At 43.2% G+C, this 14,445-nt stretch overlaps 1 protein-coding gene across 3 annotated transcripts in view; it reads right to left on the bottom strand.

Moving 5' to 3' along the window:
• Positions 1 to 14,445, bottom strand: part of COL4A6 (collagen type IV alpha 6 chain) — a 184,616-nt gene that overhangs the window by 115,916 nt on the left and 54,255 nt on the right. For all 3 annotated transcript variants that reach the window (XM_081897303.1, XM_081897302.1, XM_081897304.1), the window contains exon 4: positions 3,523 to 3,606. In XM_081897303.1, the coding sequence (XP_081753429.1) occupies positions 3,523 to 3,606 (84 nt within the window). The remainder of the gene's footprint in view (positions 1 to 3,522; positions 3,607 to 14,445) is intronic.

Below are 14,445 nucleotides of genomic sequence, written 5' to 3'. Positions count from 1 at the left end.
ACCTAATGCATTTTTTTCAATATTGGGGTAAGGTCACCTGACACCCCCCATCCGTATGGCTGATTAAAAAAGATCATTCAGAAGCCACACAGGCTCTCTCCCCCTGGCAGAAGATAAGAAGACATAACCCACCTCATTACAAATTGTTCAGTTCCTGAGAAAATGTTGCATTGCCAAAGACAGAGAAGAAATTAAAGCGAAGTTCACATGACCTGTACTTTTTTGGGCTGGGATAGGATGTAAGAGGACCATATAGAACATTTCCAGTGATGTTTAGAGAAGTTATCTTCCCAGATAAGAGAGCAGGCCTCGGGAGATTGGGTATGGGAGAAGGAAGGGCAGGGGGAGGTGAGGGGCTGCTCCAAGCTGTGCAAGCATTGAAAAATACATGACAGAACACAGAGCACCATGCAGGATGCATCGCCAGCTGTGTGGGTGAGCCTGTGCAAAGCCCCTTCCATTCCTTAATGGCCCAAAAAGAGCAGAGTCAGGGGGAAGCCTTCCCACTCCCTCCTCCGCAAGGCTTGTCTGGTAATACGCTCACCAACTGCTTGAAGAAGAAGTGGGGGCGAAAACAGCAACAGCTCAGGGGCTAAGCTAGCCTAAGGCTACAGGTCAAAGAGCGAATGGCAACCAGGTGGAAAATCTGCAACATTCCTTTTGCAGCTTCTGCTGATTGTTTCTTTCAGAGCACAGCTTTAATTAAGCTATCTGGTTCTCATCTACAAGCACCTTTCACACACAGGGAGAGTATCTGGAATTTCCCACTGCACCAAATGCAAACTCTACCATCGGCTACAACAGGGGCAGGAAACCTGTGGAACTCCAGATGTTGTCGGGACCCCCCACTCCCATCAGTCCCGACCATTGCATACATCAACATCTGGAGGCTCTCAGGTGCCCACTCTTGGCCCAGTAAGAAGAACCAAGTGGTCCTATGGGCTTTATTCCCAATTTCTTTACCATGCTGGTTAATTCTTTGGACAATTCCACCCGCACAAATGCAGAGCATTAGCAATGGTGAAAGAGTGGGATTTCAACCTACACTTCTGGGTGGAAGTTCTAATCTGCATTAATGGCAGTATTATCATTATTATTTATTAAATTTTTATACTGCCCTTCATCCAATGCTAGTTCTACTTACAGTAGACCCAATGAAGTTAATGGACATGACAAACTTAGGTCCATTGACTTCAGTGGGTCTGCTCTTAGTTGGATGCTCTGCACTTGCAAGGAATTGATCCTTCAGTGTGGCAGCACCTACACTTTGGAACTCCCTGCCCATCGATGTTAGGCAGGCACCTTTACTATATTGTTTCTGAAGCCTGCAAAAAACTTTTCCATTATGCAACCCACATGTTAACATGCCACTTTATTACATAAACTCATATATGGCTTTAATGCTTGGTCTTATTGGTGTTATTAATGAATATTTTATACTGTCTTTCTAAACCACGTAGATGTTTTTGTCAATCAAAAATATTTTTTGTCAAATTAAAATAAAACAATCATACAGTGTAGTTAATCTAAACTAGAAGAAAAGTTTCTGAACTTTTCCTTGGGGCCACACTGGAGAAGGCAGGCGGGAGGGCATTGAAGTATGAGGCTCACTGCATCTTTGTTGTTATGCTAAACTATGGTTTCAGTGATACCTGAACTGAGCTAATTGCATGCTTCCATGCTGCTATAAAAGTCCCCTCCAATTCTTGTTTAGGGGAGCTGGAATTTCTAGGGAAGGGTCTTGCTCCCCACCATGTCACCCCCAAAATTTTAAAGCAATGACTAGACCTAATAGTTTAGAACCCACAAGAAATAAAAGTAAAAGTTCATCCAAGTTCCCAGGTCAGTTGTGAAAACAAATCAAAATCTTTGTGACATCTTCACAAAGGATAAAACCAAGAGTTTGAACTGCAAGGTCAACAGCGATGCGTCCAGTTCAAACAATCCAGCTGAACCCAAGCAATGGAAAGAGACAGGATGATGACACCCAGTACATCCGTCAATGATTACATCATTCGTCAGAAGTTTTGTTCAAGGAGATGGACGTGATTTGGACCAAAGCAGAAAGGGTCTATTACAGCCTGCCCCAAACAGCTATTTTGGATTGCAACACCCATCAGCACCAGCCAGCACAGCTGCACGATGCTGGAGCTGATGGGATCATGGCCATGCTGGCTGCAGCTGATGGGAATTGCAGTCCAAAACATCTGGAAGGCACCAGATTCTGGAGGACTATAAAGTAGCATGGTGCAAACACCAGGTGTGCATGTTAAACTAGAACATGTGAGATCCACACACTGGGTACAAGCAGGGAACCGCTACTCTTGTCGACAAAGAAGGGTTTAGCTTTCTGTATGCAAGGAATCTTTTGCCATGAGGCAGCATTTAAAATACCCAACCTTCCAACTTTCAGTCCAAAGTGGATCAAAAAAGAGAAAAGGGAAAAAGAGTCCTATTAGCCACTAAACTCCATATATAAACTAGGCCTGAACAAGATTTACAGGAACATGCAGAAAGAGGCCCACACTACTTTAAAGAGCCATGGCTTCCCCAAAAGAATCCTGGGAACTGTGGTTTGTTGAAGTTTAATGAGAGTTATTAAAGGTAAAGGGATCCCTGACCATTAGGTCCAGTCGTGACTGACTCTAGGGTTGCGGCGCTCATCTCACTTTATTGGCCGAGGGAGCCGGCGTACAGCTTCCGGATCATGGGGCCAGCATGACTAAGCCGCTTCTGGCGAACCAGAGCAGTGCACGGAAATGCCGTTTACCTTCCCGCCGGAGTGGTACCTATTTATCTACTTGCACTTTGACATGCTTTCAAACTGCTAGGTTGGCAGGAGCAGGGACCAAGCAATGGGAGCTCACCCCGTCGCAGGGATTCAAACCGCCGACCTTCTGATCGGCAAGTCCTAGGCTCTGTGGTTTAACCCACAGTGCCACCCGCCCGTCACACAACTAGAGTTCCCAGAGTTCCCAGGTAAGAAGGCTTGACTGTTAAGCCACTCTGTCTGGGTGTTGAGTTTCTCCTAACAACTCTCAGCACCCCTTAACAAGCTACAATTTCCATAATTATTTTGGGGGAAGTTATGACTGTCTGAAAGTGGTTTGAAACTGTTTTAAATGTATCAAGTGGATGGGGCCAGAGGGAGAAATAAGATGAGCACTGGGTCCTTCAACGGTGACATCGAAGCTCACAGAGCCAGGGACTTTGAAATAATACGTTTCTTTTGATGTCCATACACAGGAATCTACTGTATTTTGTTTTGCAGTGAACTGGCTGGGTCTGCTGCAGCTTTGGTGCCGAGATTGTAAGGTTTAAGTCTTCTATGTGAGATTTCAAAGTTTTGGCTGGGCCTGGTGTTCTCCTGCAGCTGTTCTTCCTCACTCCCCTCGCCTTATGAATCCACCAGACAGGGTCTTAAGCATATTAGCTCTGTTTTCTTTGAGAGAAAAGACAGCTGTGATAAGAAACCTGCGCACTGTTTCCCTTCACCAAAAAAAGAAGAAAGAGTCAACTTACCCGACCACCTTTCTCTGGAAAGCACTGGCAGCCTGCACTGCAGTCTCGACCCCCACAAGGTCCATTATAAAATTTCTTCCCGCCCTGTATGGAAAAGGACAAAAAATAATAATTAGCTAACATTTTCCCTTCCAAATTTTCCCTCAGTTATACAGCACATAAGAAATGGTTTATTTCATTTCCATTCTGACATGTTTGCAATGAGCTTGAAAATTCACTGGATCGCAAATCTATCAGTTTGTACCTTTAAAAAAAACACCTAGATCATACTCTGAAAAACAGAAAGATATTAAGGTTCCTGACTTTAAAGAATCAAAAAGATTTTTTTATACTGCATACAAATTCCTCCCCCCAAATAATACGTAAATCAAAGAACACTTATTGCAGCAATGTAGAACTATAGCCCTAAAATCCTGATGATATAAATAAAACCACTCACAGCAGGACACAGTGCCCTTAAACACTAAAGCGCAAAGTTGAAGAATTTCAATACAAGCAACGCCTCCATCGCTGGAGTGCATGTAAGCCTGCCCTGTCCTGTCCCCGCCATTTTCTGGTGCCGAACATGGCGCATACATGCATGGTCAGGCATGCATCATATGCACTCAAATTGAGAGTTGCCTGCATACACTTTACAGCAAGTCATTGTGGTGATAATCATGATTTCATGCTAAGCCACACTACCCTTTCTACCAGGGATAACCATTGTGGGGACCACCAGGTGTTGAACTATGACTCCCATCAGCCCCTGTCAGCATGACCAATAGTCAGGGACAATAGGAGTTGTAGTTCCACAACATTTGGAAGAGACCACTTTGGCTACCATACCTTAAATCATTCCCACTTTTTATTTTTAAAGAGCAGTTAATGTTGTCATTTTTATCTTAAGGAAAAACAGCTACATTGGATCCCAGTCTTTACTGGGGCATACACTGGATTTCCAGTGAAAATCCACAACACCTATTTGACCCCAAAGTTGTTGTTTGTACCTTTGGTGCCAACGCAGGGGGCCAGAGGGTAAGCATGTGGAGCATGGGTAGGAAAACTAAGGCCTGGGGGCCAGATCCAGCCCAATCGCTTTCTAAACCTGGCCTGTGGATGGTCAGTGTTTTTTTACATGAGTAGAATGTGTCCTTTTATTTAAAATGCCTCTCTGGGATATTTGTGGGGCATAGGAATTCGTTTTCAAAATATAGTCTGGCCCCCCCACAAGGTCTGAGGGACAGTGGACTGGCCCCCTGCTGAAAATGTTTGCTGACCCCTGGTGTGGAAGATTGCCCTGTAAATTGAAACTAGTATACTGTACTGAAATCTTAACATTTGATGTTAAAGGTTGGGAACACTTGAATTGGTTTTATTATGAGTGCTATGCATGGATATTTGGCAGCGCACTTGTACACCAGTTCGTTAAAAAAAGGGGGAGGGGGAGAATCCCCTGTGATCATATTGTTTGAATGCATTTTTGTGCAACATTTATTCTGCTTTTTACAGTTACATACATCAACTGTTGGTTTGGGAAACATTTCTTCTTTTTGGAAGCTCCAAGCTTTGTTAGCAGGTCTAGAGCCAGCTCTGTCATTGGGCAGAGTGAGACAGATTCAGGTGGTAGATGCTAACGGGTAGGTGCTAAGGGGCATAAAGCAGACAGAGCTGTGTGTGATATGCAATCTGCATTGTACCCCCATGCAAAGCTGGCATCATGGGAGAAAGCTTCAAGTGACAATACAGTTGGCTTTTGGAACACAGAACGGAGGAGTTACAATCTTGTCCTTGGCCTCACGCAGGAAAATGGCTTGAGCAGAGAAAGAAATCAAAGCAGTTTTCTTTGGAAATGTGTTTATTTGCCCAAGCTGTTCCCTGAATAACAAAATCTGATTTTACACAGAGAGTTTTGTAGGCTGTTTATTTTCTATTTGATAGCATGATGTCACTTATACCCTTTTACCATTGCTACTTGATCTGGTTTTGTTTCTTGTGATTTTCTCTTGTTCCTGTCTTTGTATGTGCTGTTAGTTTGACAAACTGTATTGTGTGCCACCTTGGAAATTGTATTTAAAATATTAGAAAGCAGGTTATAAATCTTTATTCATTTCAAAGACCAGAAGCTTCCAGTGTCTGCCGAAAGGGCCTGGAGAGGGTCTACGGGCTCAGATTGCACAGACTCACTAACCTAATTTGCTGCTTCCATTCCAGAGCACCTTATTTTGCATATATGTATTTCATAAATATCTGAATCCACTCACAAATGTCTTCGTTGTTCAACTGATTCCAAACCAGTGCGGAGCAGGCCCAAATCAAGTGTTTCCACTGAAAACATATTAATGATCAGGGAAAGTGTGGAAGGGAAGTCATATGGTATATGTATACATGCTGTATTTAGTAGGAAGTTGTAAGTGGGAAAGGGGGAGGGGAGGGGGTTAAATATGCTCTCTGTTCCTGTTTTTGAAAATGCAAATAAAAATTAAAAAGGGGGGACAGATTAATGATCCCTGTAAAATGTTATATTCACACCCCACTTCTAAGTTTCCTTTCCTTCCCCTGCACCAAGAGGTCATTCTGCTCACTTGTGAATGAAAGAAACCCGAGAAGGGGAGGAAACACGCTGGAGCCAGTTGGCGGAAGACCAGGTGTTACATGTCACACAAGTTATTTTATTTACGGGAAGGAGCCGACATCAGACACTCCCAAATTACTTAAATAGCAAACGGCCCTGCACTTAATACTAATGTGGTCGACTTTCAAAGTCTGCTCTTGGCTTTCTAGAATGGATCCCGATTTTGGGGAGGAAACCAAATGTATGCATGGTAAATCCAGAAGAACGTTCCAGGCATCACTGCGCTCCTTTAAATATTTTTATAAAATGCATTCTACTCTGAGGCATCTGCGCTTTGTGTGTGCAAGCGGTTAAGCGTATTTTGGTAAGAAACAGTTCCAACCATTCAACCACATTGCATTTCATCATTCAAAATAGATGACAGCTATTCTTAGGGCTTCTAGTGTGGCCTGTCCTTTGACCGTGATTAAGGCTGTCATCTGATACATAGCTGCCTGAGCACAAGCCCCATTGAACTGAATAAGATTTACTTCTGAGTGGACATGTGTTAAGATTGCACTGTAAGGGGATGGGCTGCAGAATTTGAACTCCCTGCCAATAACAAATCCTCCTTGCTTTCCTTCTACTGGCTTTAACTATGGTGTGACCCTGGTTAAAAACCCAGAGTGACACCTAATTAATACTAACCATACAAAGGTCAAGGGACACAGGTGGCGCTGTGGGTTAAAGCCTCAGCGCCTAGGACTTGCCGATCGAAAGGTCGGCGGTTCGAATCCCTGCGGCGGGGTGCGCTCCCGCTGCTCGGTCCCAGCGCCTGCCAACCTAGCAGTTCGAAAGCACCTCCGGGTGCAAGTAGATAAATAGGGACCGCTTTCTAGCGGGAAGGTAAACGGCGTTTCCGTGTGCAGCTCTGGCTCGCCAGAGCAGCGATGTCACGCTGGCCACGTGACCCGGAAGTGTCTTCGGACAGCGCTGGCCCCTGGCCTCTTGAGTGAGATGGGCGCACAACCCCAGAGTCTGGCAAGACTGGCCCGTACGGGCAGGGGTACCTTTACCTTTACCTTATACAAAGGTCAGTGTTTGCTGCAGCTGGTGGGAGTTACAGCCTCAAACATCTGAAGGTACCAAATTTGTGAAGGCTGCTTAAGATCTACACCTTAGAAAGACAAGGTGCTACAGAAATCAGGGCAATATTTACAGAGGCAAGCACCATAGGATACATTCTTGTGTGGATGCAATTTGAAAAACAGTGGACAGTTTTAAGTTTAGCATGCTTTCTTTTTTTGCCCTGATGATGTACCAACACCTTCAGGAAAAACAGGAACTCCTCTTTTTGGGGAGGGGTACACTGTAGAGATGGCCTCAGTCTTCAGGTCCGAAGATGAGGCAGCCCCGTTCAACAATTTGATTATCATCTTGACCAAATATATTATGGGTCTGTGGTTTCTCAACAAGATGAAACCACAATCCTCAGACCTAGTGAACTTGATTGGTCAAGTTTTCATGGGTCTTCTACCCCCACCCCTTATCTTAGCTTATATATGTATTTCTATGTAGCATTGTATGACATAAAAAGAGGAGAAAATGAATAAATAATTCAAGGGCTACATCAGAGAGAAACTGCATGAAAAGATACTCCTGAAATTATGATTTAGATGCATCTCTGTCAAATTTCAAAGGTCAAAATTAGACCAGATATTAAATGTGCCCATGTACATACATGTATCACTTTAATAAGGGCATCTGGTGGTGATGGTGGGTATTTCAGGATGGTGGGTATTTCAGTGTGAGGGGAGGGAGGAGGCTCTTATTGTTGTCGCATAGGCCTTTCCTATGATGGTATCCCGCTTATGGAACACCCTCCCCCTGGAAGCGCAGTTGATGCTGACTCTTTTTGTTATGTCAAAACCTGGTATTTCAATATTTGTTTCAATTCCCTCACAAACCCTGCCCCCTTGAAGGAAAGGCAACAGAAAGAAGAATTGATTTGGGTCATTGATGGTAAAAACAACAGAGTTCAGATGTTCCCTTACCATGCAGATTTACCCTAATTCTTTTAGACATATAAAATTAATGATCTGCCTTTTGGGGGAAATAACTTGTACATGTCTCCAGATGGATGGAGGATCCATAATGCTTTTATGTCATGTTTATTTCTTAAGCTAGGGACTTAAGATGCCCAACATTCACCATCCATGCCAACTCATGGATGTCCTGATTCATATTGGTGTGCTCCTATTGGTCCTGTTATTTCTTTTTCTGTTTATGCAGTATATGGTATGATGTAACTCCCTACCATCACAGGAAAGGCCTATGTGACAACTCCCTACTTTGGGGTTGCTAACAATGTTCATTATGTTACAATAAAAAACAAGAAGTTGAGCATTTATTTGATACTAAAATCAAGCTTCTAAGCTCAACAAAGTCATGAATAAATGGTGCAGTGCTTTGGAGTTGCTTCACCAGTAATTTCATTGTGTAGGGAAGGAACTCATAGGATCAAATGCTGCTGGAAGAATGAGGATGATAAGCAACTCTCTGGACCAGCGTTCCAGCCATGTCAATGCCACTACTGTAGTCTAATTATCAGTAGATTTCCAATGCAAAAGGTGTGCTTCTTACACTCCCTTCATTGAGGAGCTGTCACTTGAATGGACTAGGGTCTCCCTGAAAACTTTCATGTCCCCCAGCTGATGTAATCTTCCCCACCCCACCGATTCATGACCCACAAAGGAAAGTCCTTGTGTTTTTCCTTCTGATGATGCCTTCTTGAAATGCTGTTATTGCAAGGTTATCATGATGTTAATACCGTTCTTCAGGGTTTAACTCCTTGCTCACGCAGTCTGGGAATTGCACTGCATCACATGGTATGTGTGTGCTGTATTTTGTCTTTATTGCACACAGTTAAATAGATGCAAATAAACCCAAAGCACCACACAGCACACTTTGCACACTGCAGCTGCTAAGGTACAGTTTGAACTGTAATCACATATTATTGGACAAATATGTTTTGTGAATATCTCTTCAATCAGAAAAACAAACACTGTCTTGGCTTTTAAATCTGCAGTGGACAGCCCTATTACAGGGTATGGAGTCAGTTGTTTGAGGAATTGTGTGGCCAGATTAGCCCGGCCTGCTTAGTGCACTGTCACCGACTCTGTTCCTAGATCTGTTGGGGATAAATAGTGCTTATTTGTGGGTGGACTGCTTTCCTAGACAGTCAGAACCTGCATACATTATGTAGCAGCATCACAAGGACAATCACTTTAAGAACTCATGCTTAAACTTGTCTCTTCCCTCCCATTCCTTTTTCCTCACATGCCATGTCTTTTTAGAGTGTAAGCCTGACTGCAGGGACCATCCTACTACTGATTTTTGCAAGCTAATTTAGGAGTATTTTTTGGTCAAAGGGCAGGATATCGAAGCCTTAAACAAAGAAGTAAATAAATAAATGAACAGGCAGTAATCTTCAGAATGAGAACAGGGGTGCTAAAAGTGTGTCCCTCTTTTGATCTGTGAAATGTTGCAAGGCAGACCCTCCTATCTTGAAAAACATGAGCGAAAGTGTTTTCAACAGGGATCTTTCTAAATTGTTATAGATTCAGAGGCAACATTACTCTGGATACCAGTCACTGGAAAACAACACTATTGTCCAAATGTCCTGATTATGGGCTTCTCAGCTTCTTATGGTTAGCTGCTGTGAAAAAAGGAAGATGTTGGATTGGGTGTCCTTTGGCCGGATTTTGCAGGACTCATCTTACGTTCTTATGTCCAAAAGCAACTCCTAGGATGGAAAAGCATTGTGTTGAAAATGGCCTTGTGAGCGGTTTATATTTTTGCCTCTTCGGGGACTAGCTTGTTTAGAACGGGCAGTTCCGTGGCAACTCTGGGTGGAAGCCATGTAGTTAATTTAGCATTAGATACTCCTAGAATTCTGGACCTTCTTCTGAGTCACTGGCCCCAATCTCCGCCACCATCGCTTGTAGGAGCACAGGGAGACCTGCCAGCCCTATCAAGTCTGAAAACATTTACTTCTCTCACTTAGCTTTGTATTTATTATGGCAGAAAAGCAAAGTTGTATGCTTTGTTTCACACAATCTCCCCACCCTCCACCCCAGTTCCACATTTTGGGCAAATTCACACCTCTTCCCTTGGGTCAGGTAGAGATCTTTTAGAAATGTGTTCAACCACAAAATGTGCTTGGCCAGTGCATTATTTATTAACAACAAATATTAACAGCAAATGATTACATCCAAATTGCATTCACAACCCTTCCTTCCTCCACTGAGGTCAGGATAGTGAGTACAAAAGCAAGTCACCCCCCCCCCGCCATGATTTTCTTTACAACAACCCTGCAGGGTAGGTTAGGCTGACAGCGTGCGACTGGTGATATTCATGATTAACTGGAGGCATGTACTCTTTCTTGATCTTCTTGGCTGGCTCCGCAACTGCTACAGCACATTGGCTCGCATGAGGATGACAATAAGTATATACAGAGATTTTGAGCTCAGAATGGGATAAAATACTTTGCACACCCGCAGCTCCCCCACCCCCTATAAGCAGTTTCCCTTGTATTGTGACAAGAGAACACAAAGTGACATACATAGGAACTTAGGAAGCTGCCCTATGCCTCATCCATTTAGTCCTGTATTTTTAGCAGCTCTCCCGAGTTTCAGGTGGCAAGCCCTTCCTACCTGGGCACATCAGAGATTGAACCTAGGACGTTCTCCAAGCAAAATGTGAGCGATGATCTATAGTGCATAGCTACACCTTTGCCTGGATAAAGTCCTAGGTAGCCAGGATTTATGTTGTTTTGGGGGGGAAGATTTATGTTGGGGGAAAGAACTGAGCCATCTGAGACACGATTGGTCAGTTAGCCAAGTATTCTTATTTATTTACTTGATGGGGGATCAGCTGCCCCCCTGCCCCCTGGCTATGCCCAGGTATGTGTGTGGGGTGTGTGAGAATGACAGTTTGTGGGTATCTTTCTTTCAACCACATTTATTTCATAAAATTTATACACTGTTGAATTGTAAAAGCAATCTCAAAGTGTTTTACAAAGAGAACAAGGCGATAAAATTATCACTATAGCCAACTCTTTAAAACACTAAAAAACAACAAAACCAAAGTCAGAAACACATTTAAAAAACAGGTTAAAACATGCTTCAACATTCTACATGCCCATATGAGAGCAACCCTTTACTCCTCTGAGTTCCTACCCGCTTGCCGCAGCTGCCCCTTCCCTTCTTATGTTCCTCTGTGCCGGATCTGCAGGGCCACCCAGAAGGATTTGCTGCTCTGTCTTTTTTCCTACCTTTGCTGCTTGCTCATTCAAAGAGGGCAGGCGAACTAGCAGCGGCCGGGCCTGGTGGTTCTGTGGGTTGGCAGTGGACCTCTTACGAGGCAGGGTCCTTGTCAGGTAAACAAACGCTAGCCCCACTCTCTATGCCCCATGGATCAAGTCCAACCCCAGGCATCTTAAGAAATCTCTCGTAAAGTCCACTCTTTAAAATCCTAGAAAGCTGCTACCAAAGAGTGTAGGCAAGATGAGCTAATGGTTTGGCTCAGTAAAAGACCATTTCCCATGTCCACTCAAGGGTTTCTAGCTAGTGTGGAGCACACACCTGACTTTTTCATTCCAAGGCAGAGATTTATCAATATCCAGTTTCCAGACCTATGGTAATCAACATGATTTAAGTGGCAATCCCCCCAGTGCTCCAATTCCTAGTGTGGTTTACCAATCAATTCCTCTTCCCAGGGAATTTTGGGAACTGTCATTCTGTGCAAGGAACAGGGGGGTCTTCCTAACAACTCACAGCACCCTTAACAAACTACAGTCCCCAGAATTCTTTGGGAGAAGCCATGGCTGTTTAAAGTGGCATCATAGTGCTTTAAATCCATGCTGCAGTTGGCATTTCTTGTATGTGTGATACATATATGTACACATGACTATTACTTTCCAATGGCCAGACAATACTCAGCTAGATGAGCTAATGGTCTGACTAAGGCAGCTTCTGGTACTTCTGTTTTGGACAACAAAACCCAGTATGATGCCCAGCTCCTCTGAAGTCTAAGCTGGCTTCACCCTACCAGTCTGCATGAGCTGCAAAGGACAGAACAAAGCAGCAATTCTTGTAAAATGGGCAGAAGCAGCTCTTGAGAACAAAGATATTCTCTGCCTTTGGCAATACACCATCAGCTTTTTAATAAATGTACCTGAATACATTTGGCCTACCCCTGCTCTTTCCTTCCCTCTACAAGAGTTGACATCCCAATGCCCCTTCTCCTTTCCTGACTCCCAGGGGCAACTAACAGGAGCAGAGAGGTTCATCTCAAGTTTTAACTCTTACAAGGCGAGTTGACTGCTTGTGCCTGCCAAGCTCAGCAGTATTGTCAAAGGAATTCCAAAAGCTTAGTGAGGCAGAACTGCCCCCACTTGAAATATGCTGGAAATATCCTGTGTTAAAGAGAACGGCTTGTTTTTGCATGTGGTCCTCTACTGGGATCAGACCATAAAATTCACAGCTTCCTCCCACGAAATACTCAAGCGTTGCCAAAACAATAAACCAATCATCACCTATTGCTAATGCATCTGTTTCCTTTTTGATTCCATCCATTGCCTTTTCTTGCATAATATTAGGGTGGGGGGGGGAGGGAGGGAGCATATGCCAAAAATGCACTCCATCAAGCACTTAACAAGGGTGCTGGAAGAACAGAGGGAGAAGAGAGATAATCCTGATTCCTACTGGAAAGTAATAGTCATCAGTATATATAAGTGTGTGCACCAGTTATACACACAAACACATCCATACATGGAAGACCAACTGACAGTACAATGTTATACATGTCTACTCAGAAGTAAGTCTTGTTGAGTTCAATAGGACTTATTTCCAGGTCAGTGGACAGACTGCAGCCTAAGTCACACAATTGCAAGGGTGGCTATTTCCACATCTACAAATTAGCGCACCTGCCATTCAACATAGATTAATTACTGGGGAAATATGGAAACTGGATACTGATATATCTCAGCTCAGTATTGTTGACTCTGATTATCAGCAGCTCTCCAGGGTTTCAGGCAGGAGACATTCTCAGCCCCATGTGGAGGTGCCTGGGATTGAACCAGGAACCTTATGCATGCAAAAGCAGACATTCTACCACTGATCTAAGGGCCTCCTCCATAGTTACCCTTAGATAACTAAGGGGAGTTATTGGTTTAGCACAGATGAGAAAAACGTTGAATTAAACACAAAAGAGTGTTATTAGGTAGAGGTAGAGCCCAAGCTGCTGAAGGCATTTGGGTGGAAAAACAGTCTTATAGAACAAAACACAACACTGATACAAACAAACAAATACAAACACAAACACATAGACAACACGCAAAATTGAAAACTAGATCAGTGCAGGGCTACCTTTAGTTTATCAAACTGTCAATAGCGCCGTATAAACAGCTAGAGATTCCAAACATGCCATCCAAAAGAGCCAAGGCTATTGGATTTCACACTAAGGCTGAGGATGTGTAATAGGAGGTTTATAGGATTATAGAATATTTTTATTATTATTCATGATTAGAATGCATGGAACTTAAGTCTGGAGAGGTTAATACACAGCACCAGAGCTTGTTGCACAACTGAAAAAGGCAGCTCCTTTTGAATGTCTCCAAGGGCACCGACCTTCAAAAAGTTCCCTTCCACATAAGACCTACTGGAATGAGTGGGAATCCCAAAAGAGCCAGAGCTGACCCTATCATTAGACAATGTGAGTGTGAGGTGGGGGACGCTGAAGAGTAGGGATTAGATTATGGGCCCCACAGCCTGTCACGTGCCCACTAAAATAGATTGCTGTCATCATTGTCCTGTAGAGGAAACTGTTCCATTGCCTTGCTTGAATACAGCAAGGGTGATTTTCTGCTCATTTTTGCCAAAGGAGACTAATTGATATTAATGTCTACTTTGACAAAAACTCACTGAATACCACTCTTCATCTGGTTGCCTGGAATGTAGGAAACGCAGCATCTTGTCCTTCATCTCAGACAGCTGAAGAACTTGCACCGACCCTGGAAAGAGTGTAAACTCCTGCTGCCTCTCCAGAGGACTTGAACTTAATGTCCAGGGTAGACGTTCTCTCTTACCTTCATTTTCTCTAAAGTAAAAAGCCCAAAATGTTGTGTATATGTGGTTTTAAAATTAGTAATCAGATTTTATATTTCTGATCTTTAATTTCTTTTTTTTAAAAAAAATTAATGGTATTTTAAATTATTTTAATTGGTTTTAATGACAGAAACAGAATACAAATTAGCACAATTTCTATTAGTTCAACATGAAAAATGAAACACAAAACAAAACAATGTACACATTTTCTAGTGCAGAGAA

The sequence above is a fragment of the Podarcis melisellensis genome (genome assembly GCF_964234715.1).
Source record: "Podarcis melisellensis genome assembly, chromosome: Z".
In the NCBI taxonomy this organism is placed as follows: domain Eukaryota; kingdom Metazoa; phylum Chordata; class Lepidosauria; order Squamata; family Lacertidae; genus Podarcis; species Podarcis melisellensis.
The sequence above is the reverse complement of the archived record's forward strand: the minus strand, read 5'-3'. Positions and strand labels throughout refer to the sequence as shown.